Raw genomic sequence first — 26,045 nt, forward strand, 5'->3', positions numbered from 1 at the left:
TTTTTAATGTTCACCAATGCATGCTATTTTTTTGAAATAATGGTTCACAATAATGATACTTAGGTTAATTTATTTGTTACCTTAGTATCTTCCATCACTTTTCTAATAGCATGGAGGTATATGATTTCTTTTTCTCCAACCATGGTCATTAAAATCGCGACCTGAATCCGAATCCGAGGTTGTAGTTAGGATTAGAAACATAGAATCGTAATTCTACTTATATAAAATTATAAAAACAAGCACCTTAATCAGGATTATAAAGTCGTATAATAGATACAAGATTTTGATAACCTTATCTTCAACTCCTCCTTAGAGCCATTGATGCTCGTTCTTTTATGTGAGTAGGTTTTTTCACCAAACTAATGAGTAGATAAACCTACTTTGTACTAAACCATCCATGAGTCTTTTTTTTAAGAAAACAATAGAACACCTGTCTTAAAATATTTCCCTTTTACAGAAAACCATGCTTATGACCTCATGGAACCTAGGATTAGGAAGCCTGGCTTAGAGGAGACGAGGTAGCAAGTTAAATGGTAGGCAAAGTTGATGAGATGAACGGAGGTGCAGAGTGAAGACATTACACGGTGACATGGTGTCCAATCATTCATCCGCTGGGCTTTGCTTAGATCCCAAAATTCCTAGTATCTACCTTGGCACCTGCCAAAGAGATCTCATTTAGATAGTAGTAATTCATAAAACAAAAGCTATGATCGGAATTACTACCTTGGCACCTTCAAATCAGACCTCGAACCAGTATCTTCTAATCGACCATTTCATTTAGATAGTAGTAGTAATAATACTTTTGCATAAAAAAACTATTATAAGAATTCCTCTCTTGCACCCTCCAAACAGAGAACCAATATCTTCTAATCAACTCGATAGACTGTCAACGACTGCATATTTACTTGGTTCGCTACCAGTCCTCCAGCAAAATTGCAATCGAGGGAATAGCAGTGCCAACAAGACCAAAGCGCACAGGGTAAATTCCTCGAAAATTAAATAAACCAGTATCAAACTAGTATCAATAAGAGTGTCCTTCGCCTCAAGACATCACAAGAACAAGACAAAATCTCTCCTAATTACTACTTTACCAGCTACTCTAGAGTCTAAACTATCAATTATTTCAGCAGTTCGTAGTAACTATAAAATCAAATGGACACAACAAATGAATGCTCCAAACTTAAACGGGACAAAATTAACACAAAAAGAAAAAAAATAACACATCAGCTGATCATCAAAGACCAAGCTAAGACTACATGTGAATAGGTGTATATTCTACAATTAGCAACCAATTTAACCCCTTTTGCCGCCTTCAAAAATAGAACCTCATAATTTGTAAATTGGGCTTGACAATTCCAGCATGCAATCAATTGATGAAGCCTATGTTGAATCTGGACATTCCAAGGACCATGGAATGATAATCCTAGAGACAAGCTACTTCGCCCCTCATTTTGCAGGGGCACCAGGGCCTGCTGATGTACGGCCACCACGACCACCGTCAACCCTCTGGTAGCCAACATCAGGTCCACGCGCAGAGCCACCTCTGCCACCACCTCTGCCACCATAATCAGATCTGTAACTGAAATCACCCCTTCCGTAGCTCCTTCCTCCACTATAATTGCCACGGCCTCTCATCCCGTCAGCTCTGAAGTTGTTATTACCTCTTCCTGGTGCAAACCTTCCTCCTCTGCTGGATCCTGAGGCAACGTATCAGTAAGATGAGAACTTGGAACAAGTTGAGCTCATATATAGTGGAAATAATTCTTCAGGTGCCAACATTCTAACTACCATTATATGAGGTTTGCTAGACAGCTAGATATAGAGTGTTGAGATCCCTCAAAAATGACTTTGCAGTAAATTTGAAGAACTCACAAAATGTGCAGTCACGCTTCTCATGACAACATAAATTAGCCCATCCAACATGTCCTATGATTAAGAAGACATTCCAATGATAATTTCCAACTATGGTGACTTTCTCCTTTTTCTATTTATTCATTTTATTTTCTTTTTCTTTCAGTTACTACTGCAGACCATTATTCCATTACTACTGGTGTTTAGACTAGTCAGACATTTAAGTATGCTCCAATGCTACACTTACAATAACTCGAAAAAAGAAATAAACATGTAGTGTTCTGTTACACTGACCTCGTGAACCAGGTGTTCTCTTCTCCTCGACAAAACATTGGCGTCCACCAATCATTACAGGAGAAGCCTGTGTGAAGTTAAAAACAATTAGAATTTGATGCATGTATATAATACTCAGTGACCAAGTAAAAAAAGGTAAACCACATCAAAGTCACCACACACAATGATACTGGCAACAGAGCATGACTGCACATAACAAGTGATATCCTTTGTTGAAGGGTTAAGGAAACTTGAAAGCAAATCATGGAAGCAATTGAATTGATATGATTAGCTCAACCTGAACAATACAAACTCAGAGTAGGATCCAGACAACATGGGGAACTGAGAACAAAATTACAGAATTCACAACAAATAATTCCGATCCATTGGGTGGAATGCAGTGGAAACATTATGTAACGTAGAGCAATATCTACGAAGCTAACAATGACAATAACTATAATGTTGGGATTGACAATACACCAAAACTTTGGTTCAGCTCTCCAAAAATGGAATTCATTTGCCACAACACATGAAAACATTTTTTTAAAAAAAAATGCTCACCAGTTCTTTGGAAAGAGAAGGTCACACACATCCCTAATTACACCTGGATTATTAATCTAGTAAAGAAATATGAAAAAAAATTCCAATAAAAATATAAATTAAGGGTTCCAAATAAATGATTTTAAGTTAAAAATAACTGTTATCCCACAAATCACAATTAACCATTCATTAGCCAAAATAAGCAATTTTATCTCCTTAATTGGATATTCAGAATAATTCCAGCAATTTCTCAAAAAGTTAACAGATGGGATTCTAAAATAGTTTTAGCCACAGCAAAATTTTCCAGTTGTTCCCAAGGTTCCAAAAGCTGGCCAGAAACTGGTCCAGAACCAGGGGGTGATTGGTTACTGGCTGGATGGCTGTGATTCAAACTCATACATAAAATTTTAAATTTAGAAATTTTCTGGCCAGCACTTGAACTTTTGTCTGGTAAATACAGTACAGATTTCACCAGGGACCGATAATTCCAGACAAAGCAGTATTTGGAACCTTGGTTACAATGGGAGCAACAGATGGAGAGTTTTTTTACATGTGTATGTGAAAGGTAGCCATTTCACACGCACTCTCCTACCTGCTGAGTTAATATTATGTTTAATACTTAAACAGCCCAATGTGTTGTAGTGATAGCCAGACCTATAGTTTCTCAGGGAAAGATCCAATATTTTACGTTGTCATGCAGGCATATACAAAAATTTGCCCATATCTAAGCTCTTCAATGACCAGTGCTTCATGGTTCAGACCAGTTGTGGAACAAAAAAAAAGAATGGTTTTTTTCAGAACAGCGTAAAGATAAATGGTGTCCACTCAACAACAAAAAAACAAGTTACTCAAAATTAGAGAAGATATGATATGTAATGCAGTCATCACCAGATAATGTCAAGCAACAAGAGCTGTTGGTAGCTAAAGAAAAGCACGCGGTGATAATGAACTAACAATGCTCACAGTATTGGATCAAAATTAGTGTGTGATGAACAAATTGATACTATCACCAAACAACCTGACAAAATGGAATGATCAAAACTAAGAAAGACTACCTCTATAGCACTTTGGACTGCAGTAGCTTCCTCGAATTCAACAAAGCCATAACAGAACCCTTGAATCTGCATTTACATTAGAAAATATTGACAACACTTTCAGAGACAGAATAACATAGATAGTTTTCCAAAGTCCAGATGAAGGGGAAAAAAACAAGTACCTTATGGCTTCTGACTTGAATCCCATCAGGTTTTATGGTGCCAAACTTCTTGAACTCATCCTCCAGTTGTGTCGTAGTGGCATTTAATGGTAGACTCCTCACGTATATCGCATGTGCATCAACTTCAAAATAAAGACCAAAGTTCAGAGAAGCTAACAGAATTGACATATCTAGAGTATTGATCAAAGCATAGGATTGTAGAAAATACCTTCTGGCTCATGCGTATTGCTGCTCTCAGCATTAGAACTAAAAGGAGTAGCATCTGCAACTGGAGCAGGAGCCGGAGGGGCAGGAGATTGCTTCTCGGGTTTGGGAGGTGCAGGTCTAGCAGCAGGTGCAGGCCTAGTAGTAGGAATAGGGGCTGGCACTGGAGCTTCTTTCATGACTTTGACCTGCAGCACAGGAAAAAATACGATACCATTAACAAAGAATGCAGAGCAAAAATTTGATTTGAGCAATGGTTCAATCCAATCACCTGCTACCAAACAAGATGACAACCATCATGGCCAACAGGTAAAAAGCTACTCAAATTATTTGAAAGCTGTCACTAATATTTATTTGAAGCACTACACTTAAAAAAGCACAATAATTTTTCAACTTTAGCACTGCCTCTTCCTGGTCAACCATCAATAGATTAATGCTCCCAGATTGTGCGACATCAAGACAAAACATTATAATGCACAAAATCAGTCTAGATCTAGTGTATGGATGACATCACATAAAAACTTGTCAATAAGAAGCACCTCATAAGACTACAGAATATTTAGTGCAGTGGTACGCTAAGCTACTACTCCCTCCGGGTTGATAATACTTGTCGTTTTGGACAAGGGCACGTTCTTCAAAAAACAACTTTGACAATTATTTTTCATTATAATATATATAAAATTGTTAGCAAATATATGATCTTATTAAAGTACTTTTTAAGACTAATCTATACATGTAGTCACCATATTTGAAAGACAAATATTTTAAAAATGATTCATAATCAAATATTCTAAAGTTTGACTTCACCCTTGTCCAAAACGACAAGTATTATCAGCCCGGAGGGAGTAAAAGTTTGTGCATAACTACACATTTGGAGTGGACTAGCTTACAGAGTAGCAGTGTGCATTTCACAATTGCAAATCATATGGAATAAAACAGTTAAAACACCATTCATGATTAGATATAAATGTATAAGCAAAATACAGCTCGAAATTTGAGAAAGCTGCTTTTGAGAAACCTACAATTGAGGCATATGACTTCTTTGGCGCCTCCTCGTGTGACACCGGAGCAGCTGCAGGAGCTACAACGGGCACCACATTATTTGGGACTTCATTAATCACCTCAGGAACTGATTGTTCCTCTTCCACAGCCCCACCCTCCACCTCCTCCAGAGGCGGATTATAAACCTCCTCCTCCTCCTCAGGAGGCACCGCCACATTCTCCACAACATCCGGCTCCTCGTGCGGCATAGCATCTACAAAACGGGGGAAAACAAATCGATATCACAATCTAATTCCCCCAAAAAGCTATATAGAGTTTAAGGGTTTCACCAAACACACCATAGTCAGGAGCAGCAGGCTGCAGAGGAGCAGTAGCTGTACCATTAGCCAGGGGTGGAGCCACGGCATCTGCCTCGGGCTGCACCTCCGCAGCAGCAGCAGCAGGGGTAGGGCCGTCCCCGACGTAGCGGAACATGTCGTTGAGCACAAAGTAGCCCTTCTCCTGCGGCGCCAGGAAGAAGGACTGGGAGAATTCACGGCACACGCCGTCGCGGACGGTGAGGTGGCCAGTGACAAGCACGGTGACGCCGCCGCCGAGCGACTCCTGCGAATCCACCGTCTTGATCTCCGCCCGCGACATGTCCATGGCCATGATCTTCTCGTTGATCGCCTGCGGAACCACACAGAAAACCCCCCCCCCCCCCATCTTCGTGTCACCATCCCAACCAGAAAATTAAAAAAAAATCGTCAGAAATGGAGGCCTCCGCCTCGCGGCGGCGCCAGATCTGGAGGCGGCGGGGGCTGACCTCCATGGTGGTGACGGAGACCATGTCGCCGTAGCGGTCGGCGGGCGGGCGGCCGAGGCGGCTGGCGTCCTGGTAGAACCGGTACACCAGATCCGGCGACTGGTGCAGGATCTGGTAGTACTGCTGCACGAACGCGTTGCCCACCTGCAGAGAGAGCACCCAGTCCCCCCCGCCATTGCAGATCAGCACGGAACCACGGCGAGAAAAACCCCCCTCCAAATCTCGCAACCACAGAGAGACAGGGGACCGAAGCAGCTTACCACTTGCGCGGAGGGCGACGGGGAAGCCTGCGGCGCGGCCATGGGGGGAGTAGGAGGAGGAGGAGAGGCGCGCGCTGGGCTAGGGTTTAGGGCCGCGGCGGCTCACCCAGTGAGTTGGTGGCGGTGGCGGCGGCGGCGCCCTGGGGTCTTGTGGCGGAACAGTGGAGAGGAGAGGGTGTGTTGTGTTGTGTTGTGTTGTGTTGTGAGTGAGGGGGGTTATACGTACGGCTCCGGATCTGGAGCCCCGCGGCCGCGGCGCGACGCGACACTATGCGGTGCGGTGTGGCGGATTGATTCGCCCCTCGCCCTCGACCTTGAATTCTGGCTGGCTCCGCCACCACCAGGGCACGGCACACACCACGCACGCGTACGCTGCGCTGCGATGCGACGCGAACGGGGACGGCCGCCAGCTGCTCTCCGCGGAACTTTTGGCCTTGGAGCCCCGTTTTGAGCGGCGTTTTGGGCCTTCGAGCCCCGTTGAGTCAGAAGGTTCGGTACGCGGAATAAGTCCACCGGAGATCCCTCAACTTAACAGCGAGATTTTCTTTTTTACGTCCCTTAACTGCAAAACCAGAAATCTTCACTCTTAAACTATACAAAACCGTCCAATTTAGATCCCATTGCAGTATAGATGCCTGGTTTCGCTGACGTGACGTTCGAGTCAGCAAAATAAAATAAATAAACATGTGGGGCCCACATGTAAGTGAGAGAAAATGATGTGGGCCCCACATCTCATCTTTCTTTTATTTTTCTCTTCACTTCTCTCCTCTCCTTTCCTTGCTTCTCTCGAGCAGGCGCGGCGGCCGGCGCATCAAGCACGCGCGGAAGAAGGGGGAGAGAAGGCAGACAGCGCGATGGCGCCGGCGGGAGAGGGGCAGGCGCGGCGGACGGCGCAGCGAGACCGCGGGGGAGAAAGGGGAGAGGAGATGGAAGGCGATGGCGCCGGCGGGAGAGGGGCAGGCGCGGCGGATGGCACAGCGAGCCCACGGCGGAGAAGGGAGAGATGAGGCGGACGGTGATGGCGCCGGCAAGAGAGGGGCAGGCGCGGCGGATGGCGCAGCAAGCCCGCAGGGGAAGAAGGAGGAGAGGAGGCGGACGACGCAATGGTGCCGGCAGGAGAGGGGGAGAAAGGAGGCCGCGCCCGCGCCGCCTGCCTCTCCCGCCATCACGAGCTGTCGCGCCTGCGCCGCCCGCCTCTCCGGCCGACGCGTCGACCGCCTCTCCACCCCTCTCCCGCCGGCGCCATCGCGTCGGCCGCCTCCTCTTCCCCTCTCCCGCCGTCATGAGCGGTAGCGCCTTTCTCCCCATCTCCCGCCGGAGCGAGCGGTAGCGCCGGGCGCCGGCCGCCTCTCTCTCCCTCTCCGCGCCGCCTGGCGGATGGGACAGCGCACTCGCTCCGTGCCGCCCGCCTCTCTCGTCGTCAGGAGTGGTCGCGCCGGCCGCCTCTCTCCCCCTCTCTGCGCTGCCCACGCCGCCCAGCAGATGGGCCGGCGTGCCCGCTCCATGCCCACGCTACCCGCCTCTCTCGCTGTCGCGTGCGGTTGCGCTGGCCGCTTCTCTCCCCCCGTCCTGCCGGTGCCGTCGCGTGGCCGTCTCTCTCCCCTTGCCCGCTCCACTGTCGCACCAGCTCAAGAGAAGTGAGGGAAGGAGAAAAGATAAGAGAAGGAAAAGAAAGAGGAGATATGGGGTCCACATCATTTCCTCTCACTTACATGTGGGCCCCGCATTATTATTATTATTATTATTATTATTATTATTTGCTTACTAGGGTGTCATGTCAGCGAAACCAGGCATCTCTACCGCCATGGGACCTGAATTGGATGGTTTTGTATAATTTAGGGATGAAGATTTCTGGTTTTACGGTTAAGGGACGTCAAAAAATCTCGCTGTTAAGTTGAGGGACCTCCGGTGAACTTATTCCTTAGTATACCGTATGTGGACGCCGTACGCTCCGGCTTTTCTGTTTCCTTCGGTAGGTTAAAGTACCTCAACTTGGTAGGATACTTATGGTGAAATCAATTTACCCAGATTTAAGTCTTAGACATAACATCAGTGTTTTTTATTTACAGCTAATTCTAAAATAATAGGTGATGTACCCATCGTCAGCTCATAAGGTGTGCTTGTCAACGTGTGTGCCTTCAAAAGGCTACTATGTTTCTAAAAAAAATGTTCATTTTTCACCTATCCCGCATACACCAATACAAAATCGAAAAGACTCGAATACCCTACTTTATTAAATCCCAAGATAATTATTCCTCATATTATCTATCCCAAATACAATTATTTTCTACTTTTACAAACTTCAATGCAATGATTACAAAAATGAACTTATTATGGAACAAGTGAAAGGTGTGCATGTGTTCACAAGGCTACTGTGTTTCTTAAGAAAAAGTTTATTTTTCACATATCATACCAATACAAAATCAAAATGACTCGAATACCCCTATTTTATTAAATCTCAAGATAATTATTCCTCATTTTATCTACTCTCATACAGTTATTTTCTATTTTTACAAATTTTAATGCAATGATTATAAAAAATGAACTTATTACGGGAGAAGTGATAGGTGTGCTGTGTTCACAAGACTACAGTATATGATGGGAAAATTAACCCTTCTAGATGATGAGAGGAGTATATATAGTTTTATATATTAAATAGTGTTAAAAAAACTTTAAGAGTAAATTTCATAAAGCTACATATACTTTGACAAAAACTATATATTTAAGGTATGTTAACACAAAAATATATATTAGCGTCAAATTTAAAACTACAGATTTAAAATGAAGTATCACAAAACTATATATTAAGTAGCAAATTTTATCACAAAACTACAAGGTTGATGCCAATTTAATCACAAAACTACAACGTTTATAACCTCAACATAATGGTGGTGTTAGGGATTTGAACTCTAAGATCATAGTTTTGGGATAACTTCAATATTAAATTGAGTAGATTGCACTTTGAGTCACATATTTTTACCAAAGTTTTATTTTGGATCACTCTTATTGTGTTCCTTTTTTACTTTGGACTAAGTATTATGGCCAAATTGCACTTTGGATCGAGTGGCCCACATGTAAATAACACATGGACAATAGAGATTGTTAGTCTCATCGATATATGAGCCAACTGGTCCAAAGTGATACATTTGGCAAAAATACCTAGCCCATTTTTTTAAAAAAAAACAAAGGGTGGTCAAAAGTGAAACTTTGGTAAGAATTTGTGGCTCAACACGCAATTTACTCTATTAAATATGTAGTTTTATGGCATTAGCCTTTTATGATAAAATTAGCCCTAATGTGCTGCTTTGTAACACAATACCTTAAATAGTTTTGCAATAATTCGGTTAAAATATCTATAGTTTTGTGAAACTTACACAAACTATAAAAATAAGGAATAAGTTCATTTTAGTCCCTTAACTTGACAGCAAGTTCGATTTTCATCCTTCAACAGAAATACCATATACACCGAGTCCCTCAATTGTCAAAACTGATGCAATGTAGGTCCCATGATAGTATAGCGGGTGGTTTTGTTTGACGTGACATCCAAATCAATAGTACCGAGTCAGTGTGGGCCCATCAAGACCTCTTCACCTATCTCTCTCTTCCTCCCGTGTGGGCCCATCAAGACCTCTTCACCTATCTCTCTCTTCCTCCCCTGTTCCTATCTCACCAGGCGGTGAGCGGTGAGGAGAAGGCCAGCGGCGAGTGGTTAGGAGAATGGCAACTGGTAGGAGAAGCTAGCTCGATGGAGGAAGGACACTGACGGTGATCATCGATGAAGGCCCTCCCCGCCTACGGACTCTAATGATGGCGGTGGCGAGGTGGACAAAAAGGAAGGTGAGAATCGGGATGACGAGGTGAGGGGAAGATGACGAGAACAACATGTCACCGGCATCATCGTCGGGACACAACCGACACAGAGGTGGAGGCGGCGAGAAGGAACCGCGGTGGGCTCCGAGCGTGGCTCGCGAGGTTGGTTCCACACTTGTGCGCCCGGTCGCTCACTGCCACTGCTCTCCCCACTGCACACTCTCTCGTCGGGCGATTTAAGGACCAGGTCACTGTCAGTCGTGAAATTTATGATGGCGTGCCACCCCAATGAGTATGGGGTCAAGCGGGATGGTGAAGGACGGCTGCCACAACAGCAACTAGTTTGGTGTTTTGATCTCTCTCCTCCTCTTGCCATGACATCTTCCGTCGCGGTGGTGGTGGGCTTGGAGTACTGTAACACCCTGAAAATTTCGATTCTAAAATACGAAATTAAAAATTCGGAATAATCAAAATCTTTTTAAAACCTTTTTGCATGCTAGGATTTATTATGCATTTGTGTGTATTTAGGTTGTGTGCCAAAGATCTCGATTAAATCTTATCTCTTTAAGGGACGCCCTCATTCCAACATCCTTTCCTTCCCTTGTCTTCACGATCTGATTTATTAAGTGCTTCGATACTAAACAAATCACAGACCTGAATATATAACCCGAAAACCTTCCCTTATGTCACAACACGACATATCTTTCTCAATTTTTACCCTCCGGTTATTTCAAACCGTTATATCATTCCGACTCGATAATTCCCTCAAATATCTACAAACAATCGACCTATTTATTTATCGTACATTGATTTGAATATCCTCAGATCTATTCCTACCACGATGATTGGATTTGTATGCCACACGTCGTCCCTAAAAATCCTTAATTCACTACTGTCGTTCGTTCGTACGAGCATTCTCAAAATAATCCTATGACGACCGATGAATTCGTTCGTCAGGCGTTAAGCCTAGATTCCTATTTGGCAATGCAGGTTCCGTAAATACCAAACCTCGTATTGCAGTCCAATCATTCAATCCTTGTCATAACGGAATTTCTATACCGAACACAACCATACACTCCATAGTACCATACAAGCACAGTCCGATGTACAGAGCCAAATAAATGTCCAGATTATACATTCCAAAATATAAATACAGTCCAAATTACAAGTTCCATTAATACATAGTATGTCATTCCAATTCAATCCCTGCAATATGCAAAAGTTCCTATTGCAACCAGGCTACCTCCCTTCCCTGTCAGCCCAGCTCATCTCACAACAAGTCTGTTTTGCCTCCCTAAGCTCAGAGCTGCAGCCAACCAAGCAACCTCCTCAGCCAAAGTCTGTATTCCCTCCCCAGCCGACCTGGCAGCCACTCATGCTCTCTTTCTCAGCCAACCACCAGAAGTCTATTTGGTCTCCCTCAGAACAGCAGCATGCACAGAACCTGTTCGATAAATTGCCCACAAGCCACAACAGGGTTTCACACCCACTTTTGCCGGCACAACACAGAGTCTTGCACCAAACATTCACAGCCATCAAATGCCCTGGAGCCCTCCCCAACAGCAGCAATACATTCACCATGAACCCAATCCACAAAACCCTCCACAACCACAGAACCAAGTTCACTGAGAAGAGCAACGCCAAGATCACACCGAAAGGTGGCAAAGCCAAGTACGATGGGCCATGCGTACCTGGTACTGTGGCGATGTCGACGTTTTGGCACTGCTCCCTGCCCACCCTCACATCGCCTCCCATGCACAGGCAGCCAGCAAACCTATATAAACCCCACCAAAGACAGCAGCAGCTCGGCTCCTCTCCATTTCTTCTCCACCTCCACGCTCGTCCACTGCACTCCTCAGTCCCGTGCACAAGCTGCCATCCCTCCATTTGCTCCGCCGCGGCCGGCTCCGGCTGGGCCTCAGTTGAGCAAGAGGACGGATAGGCCGCCGCACCATTGATCACCCGAGAACGACTAATTTTAACATCTAACCCTTGACTCACTAACCAGCTAACCTTTTTCTTTCTGTTTCACTGACTCTTCCATTTTCAGTTTCGCTAACCTCTGACTCTCTAACTCTTTCTTTTTGGTTTCGCTAACCCCTAACTCACTAACCCGCTGACTCCTTTACTTTCCGTTTCGCTAACTTCTAACTCCCTAACTCTTACCTTGCACTAACCCGCTGACATTGTCCCTTAGCATTATGTATTCCTTTGTTGACGACGATCGAACACATGGTGTGCGAGGACGAACAGCAAGCCTAGGATGATCCGCGAGCCGGTCGTCGACGCCCGTCGACCACGCACGTTGTGCCGCTACTCGGCTACCGCAATGTGAGCATCTTCCCCCTTCCCTTCCATGCTCTCCCTTTCCTAGTTTTGTCGACCGCCTTCTCTCTGTTTTCCCACTCACTTGTCGCCGTCTCGGCGCGGTGCCACCATCGTGCGTACCGTCGCCACCTCCTTGCGTGGCCGACGCCTAGCCGGACCGCGCCCCGTCACTCCCCTGCCACTACACCAACCCTCTCCCACGCGCCCGGCCGCGCCGCCGCGTAGCCTAGCCTGGCTGCTGCCGCGCCGTCGCTAGGCCATCGCCTGCGCCGACACGTCCGGCCGCTGCCCCGCCGACGTCTTGACCTCGCCCAGGACGCCGCCGAGTGGCCGCGCCATCGTCCCTGCCATACGCGCGGCATCATTGTTTCTCCTCCTAACCTACACCGCCGTCTTCGCCCGACCCAAGCCGCCATGGCGCCGGGCCGAGCGCCGACGTACGGTCACCTCCGCAGCCGCGACGCCTTGACCGAATCAGCCGTCGCCTTGTCGCCTCCCTCCACCATGGCGCCATGCCGATCGACCGCCCCCTCTCCGTCCCCATCACAGCCGGCCCTCCCCTCCATCTCCACTGCCTCCCGTCGCCGGTCTCCATCTCCTCACCGCCGAACCTCCACTCCAGTTTCACCACCGCCGCCTCCAAGACGACGCCCCAGGCCGTCGCCCCTCCCACCACAGGCCTTCCCTCCCTCCCTCACCACCGGCCAACCGTGCCAGGCCGCCGCCGCCACCCAGGCGCCGGCCCCTCCTCCCCCACTGCGCTAGGCCGCCGCCACACGCCGCCTCTTGGCCGCCGGCCCTCTCCACTTCCCAGCCGCCCAGCCGCCATGCCGCCTTCCCTCCGGGCGCCGCCGGACACCGTCGCCCACGGCCACGCCGCCCCGTCGCCTAGCGCCCTAGCCAGGCCGCCTCCCCACCGCGCGTCGCCCTGCCACCGTCGCCCCCAGGCCGCCGCCAAGCCGCCGCTATGGCCGCTCGCCCTCTGGCGCTCGCGAGGAGGAAACGAGAGAGCAGAGCGGATGAGATCGAGAGAAAGAGAAAGAGGATAGGAGAGAAGAAAGGAGTGGGACCCACTGAAGGGACCCACGTTCTAGCCCCTTCCTGACTGAGTTGACTTCCCCCATGGAAGTGTATATCACCTCCCTATGCTCTGTCCAAGCCCAAAGGATCGAGTCTGCTATCAAAGTCTAGGTAATGCCCTTCCTAACATTCGGGCATAGCCAACCGTCGGCCTCCCTTTCCACTAAAGTCCATGTTACATCCTCTATTCAACTCCGAGCCTCTCATAAAGTCTGATCCAAGTCCCTAACCGAGGAGTGTTCCCTCAACGGTTTATAAGCCCTTCCCAACTTCGAAAATTCATATCTTTCCAACTGTAATTCCGATCAACTCCGTTCAACTTCTGTAATCTCTCTAAAATCGAGATCTATTTAACGGCACCATTAGTTGTATTGAATGTTGCTTTATTTTAATTCTTTTAGGATTGTGTGTGGTTTATTTAGCCGTTTATCGAGCACGAATATCCGGGTTATTCTTCGATCGTGGGAATTCTAGTTATCTAACTAGAGCAATTATCTTGAAGACATTAGGACCGATAGCAAGGCAAGTCACTACGCACCCTCCTTGAACATGTTAATCCTATTTTTATAAATGTGTTGATTACAAATAAAATTGCATGCTAATTATAAAATTACCTACAATTGTTTAAGCCTACCTTTGATATTGTTATCCTTATGTATTTACATACCTTTGTTACCTGAGTCTATTACGTTACACGTGATTATTTACTTACTGCTTAGCCCTGCTTACATAGACGTTTTACACTCCATATTTGGAATATGTGGATGTGGTTATACTGATCACTCGATGGGATTATTGGGAATTGGGTGGAGACATAAGCGCCACCCATAACATGAAAACCTTTGCGAAACCCGAAAACTTAATAAAACCAAAATAATTTCGACTGGGGTGGCATGGATAGAATATGGGTGGTTCTGGAAACAGCTGGTCGCCTACCCTGCTCAATTAAGGACCGAGTCAAGAAGCTAAGCAGGAAACGAACCGAGTACGACCACACTTCTTGAGTGGGGTTAGACCCGGTGGACTAGGTTATTCTCGTGGGGTGGCACCCAAGACATGGTAGGTTCTGGACATTGGTATGGAAATGTGGAAGTATGTGGTTTAATGACGTCAAAACTATATATATGTATAATGTAATCTCTGATCTCGGGAGCGCCAGGACTCCCCTCACAACTGGCTCGAGGGAGGAATGTGGCGCCGGGGGTGCAATGGGGATTCATAGTCCTTGGAGCGGGTGCCGCCATGCAAGGGTAACTGAAAAATCGAGCCGTAACAAGTCTCATGTGTTGGGTGCGTCACGGAGTGTGGGATTAAAAGCGTACATCCACTGCAGTGTGAGTAAACCAATCTATTCGAATAGCCGTGCTCGCGGCTAATGAGCGCTGGGACCTGTACTACCCTTGACTAGACTCATAAATTTTGATCCTACTTAGAATAAATATAAGAGACATGTGAACCTTGCCCAAAGAGTGGGAATGTTAGTATAATAGAGTTGATATAAGATGAAATGTGAGGGTAAACCGAACCAAGCGAGGCTTGGAGAGGTGGATGAACCCTGGATAATTACAACTTCAACATTAACATTGTTTTTCAGTTAAAACTACTATGTCGTAGGTTTGTGAAATGGATTGTGAAAACTAGCTTTATGCAAATAAACCAAGCCATCCTTGAACCCCTGTGTGCACTAGATTCATTTCGTAGTGGTGGCTTGCTGAGTATGCATGTAATCACTCTTGCTTAATTAAATCTTTTAGAAAGGAGTTGGCGTCGATTAGATTTATGCCATGTTGCTGCCAAGTACATGTTGAAGATGATGGATTAGGGACCATAGGTTCACCAGTCGTTGCTTGTAGAGTTCGATGGACCGCCGCTGCTTCGCTTCCGCTGTTCTATCTATTGCTTTGGCATTTTGTATTGTAAGTGACCATGCTTGGTCTATTTCGGGACCCAATGAGGTTACCCTTGTATTTTTATTGTAGAAATACATGTAAACGATGTCAGTTGTGATATTATATTGTGCTATGTGTGTACCACCTACTGTTCTAGGGAGTAGTACTGTATGACACATGGGATTACCGGTGTATAAAACCGGGGGTCCCCACAAGTACTCTATCAGTACAACTGTTCCCCTATGGTCCTCCGCCGCCTCCTCAAGTGGTGGTGGTGGGGTTGCTGGGGCCGCGACGGTGGATTCACCCACCTCCGTCATCGAGAACCACCATGCGACGCTCCACATGTCAACGGCCACGAGTGAACTGAGAGATTTGAATTAACAAAAATAGCACACCTATCGATCTTCGCATGCACCCTGAGTCACTTCACCATGGTCGGCGTGCCCTGGACCCCTAGCACATCCCCTCCGCCGTGCCTCCCTCAACAGGCTCTAGATCCGGGTTGCCGCCCAGCTCACCAACACTGGCTCCAACCGGCTACGCTGGCCGCCGCCGTGGTCGTCTTGGGTCTCCTAATCTATACTGCCCTACCGACCTACACCAGTCTTCTGTCCGCCTTGTTGCTGACCAGGGGGTCGGCCCCTCCTCACGATGTCGACCTAGGTGTGGAGCTCGTCCATCTCCTTTCTCCTAGCAATGGCACCGCGAACGACAACAAGCTCCACCACGACAAACGATAAGCAGCATGACACGACGGTGCACCCCATCACCTCCCTCCGGCCACCTCCTTGCAGAGATCACTCCACTATGTACGTGGGTCCCACTGCAACTTTTTTATTTTTAATTGAACCCTCACTGACATGTGGGTCCCCACGATTTTATCTGACTTTGTCAACACCACATAGGTGCCACGTCAGCCAAAACCGTCGTCCAAATCACCTTGGGATCTTTACATTGGTTTGGGGAGTTGAGGGACCCGCCATAAATATCTTTACACGGGTGGTGTTCTTTTCTCCTGGAGATGAAGATTTAGTGTTTTACGTAAAACGATGTGGTATTAATGTATGATTAATTGAGTTATAACTATTACAAACTTGAAAAAAATATATTAATTCGATATTTTAAAGCAACTTTCGTATAGAAAGTTTTTGCACGAAACACACCGTTTAGCAGTTTAAAAAGACTGCCACAAGTATCCAAAATTTTATCTAATTTTGTTGGAGAAGAGAACTGGGTATTGCGGTCCAGGATCGAATCTAAGACTCGGTGACAAAGTGAGAGACCTAAAGGGAGAAAGCTACCCATCGAACGTCCGATGCTCCTCAAAAAATCAGACGGTCAAATGTTGCAGTTGACCAACAAGTGAAACATTAAGTTATATATGGTGAAACAAAAAAATCAGCAACTGAAACATTTAAATTTTTATGAAACATGGTGAAGATACACGTTGAAACATGTCGCTGCCACGTATGAAACAACAAGTATTAACGGATTAAAACATATGTTTTTCCTTTATCAAAATATAGTCATGCGATATGTTGTTGTAAAGATTTAATTAAAACGAATACAATGGTCTGATCGGATCATATATTGGATAAGTAATTTATGAGAAAAATCATTTTAAAGCTTGCTAAAATACATGCATGTGTGCATGGATGAAGTGGAGAGAGAGGAGTGAGAGAGTAGTAGCAGGTAGTATCAGGAATTTTGTGAAACACACTGCAGACGCACATTGAAACATATCACTATCATATATGAAACATTTAGTTTTAACGGTTTGAAACATATGTTTTTCTTTTGATATAATATAATCATATTGTCAGGGTTATGGATGCTACATACCTAATAGCAGTTGACTAAATCTCGGCAGGACCCACCACATACAATGTCTTATACGGAAACAACCTTCGATATGGATGGAGTTCCGGATAAGGAAAGACAACCTGAGTTCTACATGGAAACGACAAGTACTACTCGGATTGTATCCATATTGGTTTTCCTAGTTCTATTTGGACAAGGGGACACCTATGGGTATAAATACAAGGCCCCCTAGGAGGAGAGGGGACACGGAACAACAGAAGCCACAACATACAAGCCAACATACGCCAAGACAAGACGACGGATATCGACTTCAGAGACAGGCATGGCTAGTCCCCTACGGAGCCTACGGATACCGTCAGGAGAGATATAGCACTGTCTCTGATCTCGCCGGATGCGGATTCGAGGAGGAATGCTACCCTGTTGTCGACTACGAGTCAGACCTTCAGAACGCCATGTCGACAACAGTTAGATAGGCTACCTCAAATATTGTACTTGTGTGATCCAGATGAATAAAGAGCAACATCGGTTTCGGCCAACAGGATGTAGGGTCATTACCTGATAATTCAGGGGCCTGAACCTGTATAAAAATCCCCGTCTCCATCTCTTTTACCTCAGTCTCGCATATATCCTAGTACCAACGATCCCCACACTATGCAAATACCGGAATCGCGACATCAAACGTCGACACATATGATATCTTATTGTAAAGATTTAATTGAAACGAATACAACGGTGTAATCGGTTTGTAGATCGGATAAGTAGTTTAGAAGAAAAAATATTTAAAAAGAAGAGGAAAGAACGAAAAGAAACAACTGGGCATACATCTTGGGTTCGTCTAATCCATCTGCTGGGGCGTCTGATATTTCCGATTCGCTCGGACGCGCGGTATAAAGCGTTTCCCAGACCTAAAGTGAACTTATATCCTTAAAAATAAAAATAAATTCTTATCGATGTCGCCCATTCGGCCCAAAGACCGGCCCGGCATCGGCGAGAGGTGGTCTGGTCTGGGGTCTGGCTTTCGTGCGGCCGTAGCAATTCCAACGGTAAAAAGCGTCCCCCTCCCTCTCCCCCTCTCTCTCCCCTCCGCCGCTCGCTGTTGGCCACCTCCCCCGCCACAAGTCTCGCTTCCCTTCCCTTCCCTTCCCGTCCCTCTCTTTGCTTCTCCCGCCCCGCGTTCTCCACGCGTGCCACGCCTCCGCCTCCACGCACGGGTAGTCCCCCCCACCCCCGCCCGCCGGAGCACACGCCGCCGACGGCGTACGTTGCGCTTCTTATCTCTCTGTCGTCTCGCAGGCGGAGGCGGCCGACGGAGTCCCGCACGTACGCCTCGCCGACCGCCCGCGCGCGCTCGCGGATCGGAGAGGTAATTTGCCCGCCCGGAGTCCTCCACGCCCGGCCTGTAATATATCGATCGGTTGTATATGTTTGATTCGTTTTTTTTTTCTCTCCTGCTGCTGATGACGACGACGACGAGTCGGTCGGTGATGATTGGTTCTCCCGATGAATTAGTGTGGACGAAGTGCCCAATCGCTACGCTTTTTTTAAAAAATAATTGTTTGTATGTTTGAGCAAACATTTTAGGCTATTATTTGGGACTAATCTTTCTTGCCTTGTTCTATGTTGTCTGAGGATTCGGTGGTATTCTTGTTTTCTTTTTTCCTTCCCCGAGGGATTTTAAAATTTTCCAGTTTCTTCATTGGATTATCCCCTTTTCGTTTCGAACGCTTTGCCTTCCACCGGTTACAAGTTCACGTCAGTTTTGTTCCGTGATTTTTGGCTTGCTTTACGCATGGATGGTTCAGCAGCAAGCAAACGTTTTCATGGGAATTTAATTCTTTCTCACCCCGTGCTTTGATAATTAATTTCGTTATTGCTTTAAAATTGAAGTCGATGGTAATTAACCGCTCAAAGCAATGATCCTAGTTACTACTACACATTTCTCTCCGTTTCCTTTGCACAGGATTTGATTTAATCTGGCAAAGCAATTATTAATTGTAGCCGGCAGTTAATTTCCACTTGTTCTTCCCTCATTCTCGTGCTCATTGACATTCTTAACGTCTATTTAAAGCTTTCTCCTCTTTCCTGTGCATGGCTGGCGTGCTCAAAAGTTCCCTTAACCTTCACGTGCCAGCTCTCAGAATCGCTGGCAATAACATGCACTTTAATCCTTGTGGTTATCAACCGGTTGTGCTCTTGTTTTCTCATAATCTCATCTACGTTTCTTTCCGTTGCTAGCTTGTGGGAACTAGTGGTCCTTTCTTGCTGAATTTCGAGGTAAGGAGATTCTGATGGTAATGTTGGGTTGTGTGCCTGCGTAATCTTTTGACGTAGAGGATGGATATTTTTCTTTCTGTTATCTTACAAGTATTGGGCACTAGTGTTTTCTTGAATTTCAATCCGTGTGGTTTCTTGTGCTTTCCTTTGCTAGATTGTAATCGTAAATTTAATTATCGTGCCGTAGTGTTCTTGGTAACTCATGTAGGGATGAACTAAAAGCCATAGTCGTGTTTTGGCATCTTGAATGCTTTGATCATGATTCATGAGTACAGCCTTATATGTGCTGTACATGTATTAAGAAGAAAATTCTCTCTTTCATAGGAAACATTTCTCAAAGGACAAAAAAATCTTGTCATATGCCAAAGTCTGCTACTTGTAGTAGTTTGTGCTGCAAATATGCGATGAAGCAGGTTGTAAGGCATTATCACTTAAGCAGCAATCTGCCTTGGGGAAGCTTTTTCCGCAGGGTTGCTTGTAGTTGTTGCCCTGTTGTAGAGGCCGGGTTTTTAATCCATTATCTAAAAAAAAAAGTTGTTGCCCTGTGTCTTGCTAATGCTATATGTCCTCATTTCATTTCTGTCGAGTGAAATACAAATTCAGATCTCCTTAATTTCTACCAAAGAAGAATTTTGCACAAAACATGGATTTTGTCATCTTCTATGTTCTGCACCATGTAGAACGCTTATTACGATTTGATATTTTTCCGTCATGCTTATTATACTACTTTTTTTTCTCAGTAGACAGATCGAGTTTTGTCTCAAAGTTCAGTTTCCTTACATTTTGGTTGTAGTATCAACAGGCAAAAGCTGCTTCCCCATTCCATGCTGTACACATTTATGACCATTCGATTTTATGCAAGTATTTCCTTTAAGTGTTTCTTTTCTCTGGCATGTTCTATGAGTTGGAGAGGTCTGAAGCCTACAGTCCTTTCCATGTTGCTTTAGCAAGGAATAGAGAAACGTATCACTTTCTAAACCAGTTTCTTCTCATAATGGATTTGCACCATAGCATTCGAACATAAATAATTTCATTGAAAAGCATAAATAAATCAAATTTATTCCTTGATTATGAAATCTTCAGAAGGTCAAACAAACAATTGTTTGTAATCAGCCAACATCTAGTTGCTCCTATCTTCCCTCTTAGCTTAAGGATTACATGGGAGTTAATGCAAAAGCAACCTGAGGTTGAACATCACTGTCTACAAGTTCAATATATGAAATGTTTTCTTCATTAGACTATTTTGGATTGTAGGTATAGGTTCATAGATTCTCATTCCAGAAGGCATGGTAACATCTATAGACAATGTGAGAGGGTTGACCCTGGCCATATCATCAAGTGCATTTATCGGATCAAGCTTTATTATCAAGAAAATTGGGCTCAAGAAGGCTGGGGATTCTGGGGTAAGAGCAGGTTGTACATCTTCCAGCAGCTATATAAACTGAATGAACTTTTGACATTGCAAACAAATGCTTTTTATATGTAGAATTGCATAATGTTTTCAAGTGCAGTTTTGAATTCTTTCAGCCTTTTATGTAGTATTACTTGTTCATATTTTTTAATATGCACTGTAGGTTCTGGAGGTTTCTCATACTTGTATGAGCCATTATGGTGGTTGGGGATGATAACTAGTAAGTGTGTATTAGAACCATGCCTTTTGAAGTATTCTAGTCATATGTTTTTAAAAAAATCAAGTATTCTGCATTGTGGATTTGCTGCTCACTACTGACTGAATTGTGTCACACACCTTGAGTAATAAGTCCTAGTTGAATATAGGTACTGGTTCACTTTTTTGTTGTTTACTTCAACCATAAAAAATAGAAGAAAAAATGGTGGATGATGGGTTAGTGTGAAGCATAATCACTGAATGCTATAATTATAGCATTAAGTTTTGTGTAGATCCACCACCAGTACAGTAATCCTAGGGCCAATCCACATGATTTACATCACGGATTTCAGGAATCCGGAGTAGGTACTTTTGCAAAGTTTGAGAAAAAGCAAATCTTGGATCAGCTTAATTCTGAACACTTGATACTCAGATTAGGACCTTTGTTTTAAAAAAAACATGGATGGTTTTCAACTTAGCAATTTATCTGCAGAATATAATCGCTAAAAAGTACTTCTCCGTTTTCACAATGTAAGTCATTCTAGCATTTTCCACATTCATATTGATGTTAATGAATCTAGACATATATATCTATCTAGATTTATTAACATCAATATGAATGTGGGAAATGCTAGAATGACTTACATTGTGAAACGGAGGGAGTAGTGCTTATGAGCATCATGCCCTGCAATTCAATATCACTGCTGCGATCTATCCTATTATTATAATTATTATTTACATTTCCCTTTCTGATTATTTCACTTTCAAAAAGGGTAGCCATCTCATTAATACAGAGTTCAAATCAACATACTGGATACTGATACTTAGATGTGAACCAATATTTGTGATATGAACCGGAAGCTCAAACGTTATTCCTAATCATCTTGTTTTACCTTGCAGTGATTCTGGGCGAGGTAGCAAACTTTGCAGCATATGCATTTGCTCCTGCTGTACTTGTTACTCCTCTAGGAGCTCTTAGCATTATATTTAGGTAGTATCCATACCACATTCTATAATTTACTCATGCATCAAAGTATGTTTTTTGTTTTCTTTACTATTTTGTTCATGCAGTGCAGTGCTCGCACACTTCGTCTTGAAAGAAAAACTCCATATGTTTGGTGTTGTTGGCTGTATCTTGTGTGTTGTTGGCTCTGTTGGTATAGTTTTGCATGCCCCAAAGGAGAGAGAGATTGATTCAATAGATGAAATATGGCATCTTGCTACTGAGCCAGGTAAACTACTTGAATACTTCTGTCAATAAAGAACCAACAGGATCCATTTTTATCTTTTCGTATTAATATAATATGTATACTGTAGGATACTTTTGTACTGCTAACATTTTAAAAAACACTAGTATTTTCATATGTTACTACATAATCTTTTTTTTTTGTGAGGAAGCTTTATTACTAAATCTGCTAATTGTAGGACGATGTATCCAATGTGGATGTTTAATTTTTTTCCCTTTTTATGGGGTAAAACTGAATGTATTCCCTGACTTGACCAATACTATGGAAAATTGCAAGACTACAACCATCGCAAAATTTTGCAACTTTGGGTAATATATCCCAATAATAATGATCTTAAAGTTCTCTTGCGAGCATTTACTTATTCTCTCACTTGTTCTAAGAATGGAACTTCTTATAGAATGTTAACCACAAGGTTTTGTTATCTGGATAACTTCTGCAGGTTTTATTGTTTATTCATGTGTGGCTGTGGTTTCTGTTCTATTTTTGATTTTCTGGGTTGCTGAACGTTCTGGACACAGGAAGATGCTTGTTTATATTGCAATCTGTTCAACAATGGGATCTCTCACGGTATATAAGACATAAATCACCTTTGGATTCAGTTAATTGAATGGATGTGGTTAGTGATTGTGGATTAATACAATTATGGTTTTTGGAACAGGTTATCAGTGTAAAGGCAGTTGCCATTGCCTTGAAGCTGTCATTTGGTGGATCAAATCAGTTCATCTACATCCAAACATGGTTCTTCATAGTAGTTGTTATAGTTTGTTGTTTGGTGCAGTTGAACTACTTAAATAAGGTAAGCATTCATAATGTTGATGCCATTTGTGTAAATTTGCATTTATATGTGAGTTTGCTTAAATGGGTGATCATGTTTGGCCATGCATGAGGTGCTCTATTCTGCAACAAACTTTTAAACCTTCTATGCTTCCAATTTCATTTCAGCTTATGTCAAAAAGTGTAACTCAATATGCAAATAATCGCACTATAATGTCTGACATGACCTAAGCCTCAATTACTCAAATATATTTATTTCCCTATGTTTGTTTCATAACCTATACTAAGCAAGCAGTCTAGCATATTACGGCCAGCTTGTTATTTTTTACTCCTATGAAAGTATGGCAAATGCTTTATTTGCTTTAGTTTTTCCAAAGGTAAGTGCAGGTGTAGCACACTTTGGAATATGTCTTTTTTTTTTTTTTGCAATCCTTGTCATCAAAGCATAACTACTCAAGTCAATAATTTGTTCTGAAAGTAAAGGAGAAGATATGATTGTACACTACTAATCCAAATTGTGAGTTATTTCTAAAATAGATACGTAGTACTATTTATTGATAATTCTAAATCATAAAGGCTGCTGCAGAAATATGTGTTTGAACTCTGTTTGAGTTCTGACTATTTAATTTGTTGCAGGCACTGGACTCATTTAATACAGCTGTGGTCTCTCCTGTGTACTACGTGATGTTCACCATACTTACTATTTTTGCTAACATGATTATGTACAAGGTGATGTACTTGTTACTTTCAAATAGCTTTAAAATTGTATCTGCAAATGTGATTCCTGTAGTGTTTGTCTCCTTGAGAGAAAATGCGCTCCAGATTAGTACTGACAATGGTTTAAAATTTCGGTTCAAAATTTCAGAAATTTCGGCCCCCACCAGCAAGCACAAATCTCCCCAAAATTTTCTGTTTTTTTCTCAAATATTTGTAAATTTGGTCAAAATTCGTTCAAATTCAGTCAAAACATGTTAAAAGTTCAAATAATTTCGGTCCGAAAAACCCGGAAATCACAAAATTTTCAATTTTTCGGCAACCACCGAAATTTCGGTGGCAACCGAAATTGCAAACCCTGGTACTGACTGGCACTGTGCCACAAATTAGAAGAAACTTTTTAGCAATAAGCTATATATTTGAAAAAAAAACTTATCAATAATATATGAAGCTTTTGCTTTACTTTTTCTTATTTTCTTCTGAATGTACATTAAAGAATTATAAAAAAGTTTAAACTGTTTTTTGAATTGCATTATGATAACTGCCAGGTATCTCTGCAGATAATAAGATTTAGGCAGTTAAGGTTTGTTTATATCTCACGAGTTCAAATGTATAGGTTGAACTTCAGTTTTTTTTTTCTATATCTGAAGAGCATGTTTTGTTTTGCTGGGTGTAGGAATTCCAGGCTTTTATTTAGGTGTTTCCATGATAACTCATTTGGAGGAAATTAATCTGCTAGACCATCTTTATAAATAAAAAAAAAAGAAAAAGAAAAACTCACTAGACCACAACTCCACAAGGTTGTTCATCACTTATTGCTTTGGCCTGTGTCCCTGACTTCAATGGATCCTACTATTTCAAAATTACATCCCATCAGCAGTTACAGCATTATCCTTTCAGCTTGATGTTCTCTTGCAATGACCAAGAGTGTTTTGAGTTCAAATAACTGTTTTGTATTTCCAATTCAACTGACAATCTGCCATTTTTGTCTGATATATTTGGCCATCGTTGCCTTTTCTATTCCAGGATTCATTCTCACGGAATGCAACACAGATTGCAACACAGTTATGTGGTTTTGTGACCATCGTTGCAGGAACTTTTCTCCTGCACAAGACTAGGGATATGGGGAATGAACCGCCGCTACCAGATGATGAAATTTGTCTCGATGGAGGAAGTGTGCGCCCAGATCGTCTGTCACAGTCTAGTAGCTAGCATGTAGTACCGAAAACTTTTGGCTTATCGATGTAAAAAATGCTAGTGGATGCTGAATAAACTTGACTTGAAAAGTCTCACACCAATTGATACGCAGACAGGCACAATCTTGTGCTGTTTGGCAATCTTGTTCAGAACTTTGTTTTCTCGTAGAATTTGAAAAATTTAGGGACTATGATGAAACTCGGCATTGGGCGTTTCCGCTCTACCGTGTCGATATGTGCTTTAACTTTGTTTTGTACAATAGTAGTGTTGTAAATGGAACCTTGACAATATTTGAGTTCAGAGATACTACAATGTCAGATTTCCACTGAGATGTAATCCGTCCAAAAAAACCTCGAATTCTGGCTATGTACCTAAACAAGCATTTGGTTAGATTTATAGTTAGGATTTGATTCTTTTTGGACGAAGTAAGTATATATTCATATGGATAACGTTTCTTATGGTAGTGTGGTTACACAGTTACTCTCTCTATCCTAAAATAAGTTCATTTTCCGCTCATCTCACATATCTCTACTACTATAAAAATTAAAATTATTGTTGCTGGAAGCTTGGTACGTTGCCTCATCATCGAGTCGGTCTCAGGAATCATGTGAGTAGCGAGCATGGTGGCATGCATAGAAATATTTCTTTTAGATAATGACCGATCGGACTCGTCTTCCTCCCCAGATCCCTCTTGTACGTGAAGATGGGGCTAAAACTTTTTCAGTCCATATCACATCGGATGTTTAGATGCTAATTTGGAGTATTAAACATAGACTAATAAAAAAACTAATTTCATAAATGAGAGCTAATCTGCGAGACGAATTTTTTAAGCCTCCATAATTATAATAAGTTTACTGTAGCATCACATTGTCAAATCATGATGTAATTAAGCTCAAAAGATTCGTCTCGCGAATTAGTTCAAGGTTATGGAATGTATTTTGTAATTAATCTATGTTTAATACTCTAAATTAGTGTCAAACATCTGATGTGATAGAGACTTGGAATAAGTCCTGTTTCCCAGACACAGCCGAAGGCTCCTTGCTCTTCCCTGGTCACCTGGGTTTTCTGTCCATCGTTCCCATCGGATGAGCCTGCTGCGCCCAGCCCCCAAGCAAGGCAGCTCTCCAACACACACATGCATGACTATGGAC

General features: G+C 43.4%; 2 protein-coding genes across 4 annotated transcripts; one reads left to right on the top strand and one right to left on the bottom strand.

Annotated features, from left to right (window-relative positions):
* Nucleotides 1–979: 979 nt before the first annotated feature.
* On the bottom strand, nucleotides 980–6,445 carry LOC127763127 (nuclear transport factor 2-like). Its single transcript, XM_052287747.1, has 9 exons — nucleotides 6,152–6,445; nucleotides 5,892–6,035; nucleotides 5,425–5,755; nucleotides 5,107–5,339; nucleotides 4,089–4,272; nucleotides 3,881–4,002; nucleotides 3,720–3,785; nucleotides 2,146–2,212; nucleotides 980–1,697 (listed from the first exon to the last, which is right to left on the bottom strand). The coding sequence occupies exons 1-9, from the start codon at nucleotides 6,191–6,193 to the stop codon at nucleotides 1,447–1,449; spliced, it is 1,440 nt and encodes a 479-aa protein (XP_052143707.1). The 5' UTR covers nucleotides 6,194–6,445; the 3' UTR covers nucleotides 980–1,446.
* Nucleotides 6,446–11,793: 5,348 nt separating this feature from the next.
* Nucleotides 11,794–25,382, top strand: LOC127763055 (probable magnesium transporter NIPA2). 3 transcript variants are annotated; one of them, XM_052287630.1, is made up of 9 exons: nucleotides 11,794–12,292; nucleotides 20,611–20,759; nucleotides 20,931–20,987; nucleotides 21,863–21,953; nucleotides 22,034–22,194; nucleotides 22,649–22,776; nucleotides 22,868–23,005; nucleotides 23,620–23,712; nucleotides 24,724–25,382. In XM_052287630.1, exons 1-9 carry the CDS (start codon nucleotides 12,225–12,227, stop codon nucleotides 24,907–24,909), a joined length of 1,071 nt encoding a protein of 356 aa, XP_052143590.1. In that variant the 5' UTR covers nucleotides 11,794–12,224; the 3' UTR covers nucleotides 24,910–25,382. The 3 variants fall into 3 exon arrangements, with proteins under 3 accessions (XP_052143590.1, XP_052143592.1, XP_052143591.1); XM_052287632.1 differs by having other exon boundaries at nucleotides 20,611–20,769; nucleotides 24,724–25,381; XM_052287631.1 differs by lacking the exon at nucleotides 11,794–12,292 and adding an exon at nucleotides 18,180–18,445 and having other exon boundaries at nucleotides 20,611–20,769; nucleotides 24,724–25,380.
* The last annotated feature ends 663 nt before the right edge of the window (nucleotides 25,383–26,045 follow it).

This window comes from Oryza glaberrima, chromosome 2, assembly GCF_000147395.1.
Source record: "Oryza glaberrima chromosome 2, OglaRS2, whole genome shotgun sequence".
Classification (NCBI taxonomy): domain Eukaryota; kingdom Viridiplantae; phylum Streptophyta; class Magnoliopsida; order Poales; family Poaceae; genus Oryza; species Oryza glaberrima.